Genomic DNA, 6,000 nt, shown 5'->3' on the forward strand with positions numbered 1-6,000 from the left:
TCTTCCCTGTGCAGCAACGATAAACAAAATAGCTAAAATTCATGCAAGACACCTGTAATTTGAATGAAATATGAAATGACTGGGTTTGTTTCTTTGAAGAATTCTTTGCTTACAGTTTTAAGCAGAGCTGATGGTGTTAAATTGGGAAACCTGTTGCTCTTGGTTTGTTTTCAGTGAGAAATATAATTATTTTATTACCTCCTTCTTTCATTAGAAACAATGATCCAAGTCTTGTATTCTTCATTTTCATGAATAGTCAATATAAGTATTGACTACTTATATGAATAAAGGCTGAGGGAGAGTTTTACATGATTTTTGTATGCATTTCTTGTTCTGTTCCACAAATAAGCCAAAGAATTAATACTGGGTCTACACAAATAATTGAATTAAAGACAGAAATAATGCTATTTATATTCTGGTTTATCAGCACTAATGTCTCAGTCTAATAGGAAACATTAAGTAGTTGGTTGGTTGGTTGATTTGCGTGTGGCATTTAGCATTCATCCTACCAAAATTCTGTAGAGGCTCTAGGCAGCTTGGTCCTGCTAAAACAGAAATATTCAGAGTATTCAATAATTAAATTAGATGTATAATTTCTACATTCATTTGCCTGAAGAAAAATCCAGTGCTTCAACATAAATATTATCTTATGATTCCAATCAACCAGCCCTTCATTTGTCTTTGGTTTGTCGTGGACATTTAGCCATAATAGTCTAAGCCTATAGCAGGATTTAGTAGGGAAGTAGAAAGCAAATTAGGTTAGATCTGTTGGAGTGTTTTCTACGGCGGGCTCAGTTTCTGTTTGATACATTAACTGCAAAACAGCCTTTGGGATTGTGACTTGTTCCTTTAATAACAAAAAATCTAAGGCTTCGGTCAACATGATTTATCAAATGTCAAAGCCAAATATCAGTAAAACAGTCTGCTTTTTAGGCTATTCCATTGCAAAAATGGCATTGTTTATGGATACTTGGATACGTCGCATCGTAAAGCGTGGCCTAATGTTGTCTTGGCAGAGCTTCGCTCCGAATTCATTTTACAAAGACAGCTGGTAATCATTGCTGTGATTTCTATTAGGATCTCCTGGAATATGAATTGTCAATTTTTTTGTCCTTTGACAAGTACAGGTCTTGTTCCCTCTACCCTCGGTAATTTGGCTTTATCAGCCCAGCAAATTAATCTTGTCTAGTTTTGTATTCTGAAGAAATCTGTCATGCAGTAACAAATTAAATTAAACTGCTTCAGCACTATTTTACATGTAGCCAACAATTCATATCATGAGATGGATTTCATACTGTATTTATATAAAGTGGTTTCATTATTGTTATTATTATTTACTTAGCATCATTGGTGTTTATGGCTCTTTATAGTCAAGGAAATAAAAATACAGATCCCTGCTTCCGTAGAACTTAAAATCAAATTTAGTTAAACATATAATGGCCGTGACTTTGGACTCATATTGGCTTTATCCCAGTGCATAAACTTCACTGGAGTTACTCTTCATTTGTATCAGTGTACGAAAGATCAAAAGTTCGTCTCTTATTATCATATGTGTATAAAACGTCTCTAGCTCCAAAATCTTACATATATTCCTTAAGTTATAAGGTCAGATCCTCAGCTGGTATAAATCAGCATAACTCCATCAATGGCCATACACCAAATGAGGTCTGGCCCATAAAATAAAAAGTTATAACATCTTTTGAGGTGCTAACTGATTGATATTACACCTCTATTCTCAAGAGAGAACACCCAGGGGTATGTTTTGTATGTGCAGTCTTTCTAAAAGGGCAATGTTGATAAGAGGGCAAGGGGAGAATTGCAATGATCTTCAAGATTTTATCATTTTTCAGGTATAGATCTGGCCAAAACTTCAGGATTATGCTTGTAATTAATCAGTGTCTAAAATAAAGATCTTGGCTAATCTGTAAATGGCAGCATGACAAGCTACCATGCAGGAGCTTACAACTGGAGTCCAAGAACAGCTCTTCGCTTGTTGTACACTGGAATTTGGGAACAGTGTGGAGATAGCTAATTCAGCTGCTGAGGCCATATGCTCTGTTCCCTTATTCTGCATTTGGATGGAAAGGCTCAGAAGGCCCTAATCACTCAGAAAAAGTCAAGGAAGAACAGAGAAGAAATGTGACCATACAGTCATAGACTCCCACACATTATATATCTGTTGCAAGCCCTTATATGGTCTGTACAAGGGGAATTAAGCTCTATGCTGCTGGCCAGTAGAGAGGGAAGGAACAGACACAACAGACACCAAACACATATGCAACAGGGAATGTTATGAATATGTCCCACCATTATGATCTCTAGTGGCTTCTGGCATTTTTTTTCCACTGTAAAGCAAGGAGCAAGTATAACTAACATGGTCATAAGAACTGGCCCATCTCCTGTGGCCTTCTGTCTGCACAGTGATTCACATTGGTGCTAACACCAGTCAGCTGAACAAGAACAATTACCCCTATTCTAGTCACAGGCAGGAACAGTGTAGCTGCATTAGCAGTAACAGTGGAGTGAGTGCTAGAGTAGACGGAGTTCAGACCCCAGAGGTCTCAAAGTATTTTGCAGTGCCCCTTTTGGAGCCATATTACTCCTAGCACATCCCCAGGGCCAGTACTCTACTGCCATTGACTGTCTAGCTGCCCATCCTGTACCCTCCATCTGTTCATGAGTATTACTGCTGATGAAGGCAAAAATAACTGCTTTGAGCAATGACTGCAAAAATGGCAGCCTGAGTTTCCATGCTTATTGTCTCTGTGACTCCTGATCTAATGTGCTCAGTTGCTTTCCCATCCTCTTTGCTAGCCCTGCTTCCTGACATTGGGATCTCAAAATCAAGCAGATCCTTTGTTTCTTTGAAACAAGAAAAAATTTGTTTTGGCAGGAAGGAGGGAGTACATTTACTTTATAATCAGCAAATCGTCATGAGCAGGTAGATCAGTGTTGACATAAAGGGTAATGAAAATGAGACATTCCCATTATGTGCCCTCTGTTCCTCATTTGCTGTTTCACTCACTCACACATTCACTCATACACCCTTCTGCTCCAGAGCAAATAAGTTGCTTTGTTCATAGTCCACAATAGCAATGCGCCATAAATTGGCTAGCATTGAAGGTGGGTGAAAGGAACCATTCTCCACTAACACTTACATACCCCCAAACATTTTTCCCAGAGAGTACTAGCTATCAGACACATACTTCTTTGATCACTACTGCGCCATCTAGCTAATTGTTACTATATTTTACTAACATTTTCAGATATTCACATACCCCAACCAAATAACATAAATATCTGTATCTTTCAGGCATATGATTTAGCTGGCAAAGGTTATAAAGATGCACTGTTAGGGCCTGTCCTACTCCCCTTGTACAGTAGTCAGCGAGAATTTTAACTAGACAAATAAGTTTATTGTTTCAAATATCAATTTGGATGGATTTTACTTTCCGAACGTTAACTGGGACTGTCCAAATCCTCTCTCTTTTGAATATATGCATTTGTTACTGTTTTAAAAAGATGAAATGTGACAGTAACTCCCTACCCAGCTGTTTCAACGTTAAGACTCTGAGCTAAAAGTCATTTGTTTGTCTCTTAGGGAAAACCTCCCAGCAATTGCCTATAGAGTCTGGTTGCAAGTGAAATCCATATGTAATGCTTCTGTCAGCAAAGACTTGCAAAGACTTGCTAAAAGAGAGTTTATAATAAATATTCGCATCTGGTGCTTTGGACACCCTAATCCATCCTACAGATCTTTGCTGTGTCAGGCTTTGTTTTAGATGAAGAAGCCCGGTAGTTATAAAGGTTTGCAAATAAGGCATATTTATCATGGTTAGCTCTACTTCCATACTTCCACCTCTTGTACAAATAGCCATGACCACTCCAGGCATAACCTGTGATTAAATGTTCTCAATGCATTTTTGAGATTATTTTGCTGGAATGTTTCACTTGATAAATGGAGAAAATGGCATTTGTTTACCTCATACGCTGTCAAATGAAGCCATCCTATTGTGGTGAGCATAACAAGAGACATCATTGTCGTGAATTATTCTGAAAGGACGGACAGTATATTTCCAGGATAAAATTTACATCAGATTCTGATACACAAATCCTTGTGGCTTCATCATCATTAAAATTTCATTTTCTTTTGGGCCAGATTCTTCCCACACACTTGTGTTCGCTCCTAAGTCCTGATCAGCTATTCATGGAGTAAGTGTGGCAACACTTGGACCCGTTTTCCCTACTCTTCCTCAAAAACTTTTGCTTCAATACCGCATTGACTTTGTCAATGTCACCATTAATTCAGCTTCTATGGGTGATATGTCTTTGCTTTCAGGGGGAAAAAAAAAAGTACCAATACATAAAAAAGGGCCATAATCATTCAGAGGGTATATTGAACCTGCCTCTAATAGCTAAAGGTGTTTGACCCAAATCATGACTTGAAATACAATGATGGCTTTGTTGAGCAGACCATATCTGCCTTGAAATGAATGTATTGATTTTGTTGTTGTTGGGTACTGTTATTGTTTTGTGTGTACGGACATATGTGAAGATCCTGATTATTGCAGTTAATTTCGAAGCAGAGAGTTTCTTTCATCTGATGGCTGAGAAAACAAGGGGTGATTCAAATGTATCACTTACCAGCTGTTGGCCATGCTTTTTATTTCAACTGCAAAATAATAACCTTATAAATACATACTGGGCTTGTTTGGACTGATAAAATATAGAGACTGCTTGTTTTAAAAATAAGTGCAAGGAAGCTTTGGATTCTTTAAGCCCCCCTTCTCCCCCCTGCCCCACATTTAACTGCTGTATCCACTTCTATATTGACTGTTTAATTAGGCTGGGAGTTTTCACTGGAACCCAAGGGACTTATGTGCTCAACTCCTGCTAAAGTCCAATGGAATTTAGATGCCTAAACTCACCTAGGCACCTTTATTTATTATGCTGGGAATATCAACATTAATGTCTGCTGGATTCTGGTTCATTTGGGCGATATGGCACCTTAATCCAGGAGTGCTGACTAGTTTGAGTGAAACTACCTGTAGACTAAAGTGCTTCTCAGCCAGAGTATCAGAATCTGGCCCTAAATCATTGAACCAAAATTAAAATAGAATAGCTGCCTTCCCAATGAGCAGCAAGTCCAGGTCCTCAGCTTCACTGAATCACTCTGAAATCTCCTCTGTTATTATTGAAGGATGTCCCTTTCCTCTCAAGGAGTGAGATGAGCCAGACAGGGTGGCCTGCTAGATGTGGGTGCATTTCAAGCAAGAGTCCACAGCATCAGACTTCACAGCTGGAGCCTTTGCTCCCCCAGGTCGCCTTCTAGAACTCTGATGACTTTGCTCTGAATTCCAGGTCACGTCGTGGCCCTGGCAAGCAACGACGGCACGGTGAAGACTCTGGAGCTCAAGTCGGGGCAGCTTTCCAGCTTGGTGGGCCACGAGGAGGAGGTGCAGAGCGTTGTCTTCGATCACAAGGCGGAGCACCTGCTTTCGGGGGGCTCGGATGGAACTGTTCGACTCTGGAGCTGAGTGAGCCCCCCTGGATGTCATGTCAGGTTGGGGGGAGAGGGGGGAGATGCTTGGACACCATGCCAGCAGCGATCCACTAGCTAAATGCCTTCGCCCTCATTGTTGGCTGAGCTGTAATTTGCGTGAAATGCATCTAACTCTGCCTTTGATCCCAATAAAATCCCGACTGTCTCTCTGTGCTGAAGTGTGTCTTTCTGAACACAGGGAGCAACCTCTGGGTGCTGCTGGAGAAGTAGCTTTACAATGACGCCTAATGCCAGCCCAGACGAATTGCAAGGAGGCCGGTTTTGACTGTAACACAGCGAGAGCCACAAGAGCTCGGCTACACCCCCCCCCCCAGTCCCCCCCCCCCGCCTACCTCCCCCAACCCCGCTTCTAGCCTGCGAGCCGCTCCGAAGTTTGAATAATGCAGCAACGTGGGGCTTTCCCCCCCTTTCCTGCAGCGACCGGGTTGATCGCCGGC

General features: G+C 40.8%; 1 protein-coding gene across 1 annotated transcript in view; it reads left to right on the forward strand.

Moving 5' to 3' along the window:
* SPAG16 (sperm associated antigen 16) overlaps positions 1-5,537 on the forward strand; it is a 724,599-nt gene extending 719,062 nt beyond the window's left edge. The window contains 1 exon segment of the mRNA XM_077830377.1: positions 5,362-5,537. Coding sequence (XP_077686503.1) covers positions 5,362-5,537 — 176 coding nt within the window.
* The last annotated feature ends 463 nt before the right edge of the window (positions 5,538-6,000 follow it).

Source organism: Eretmochelys imbricata, chromosome 11, assembly GCF_965152235.1.
Source record: "Eretmochelys imbricata isolate rEreImb1 chromosome 11, rEreImb1.hap1, whole genome shotgun sequence".
Taxonomy (NCBI): domain Eukaryota; kingdom Metazoa; phylum Chordata; order Testudines; family Cheloniidae; genus Eretmochelys; species Eretmochelys imbricata.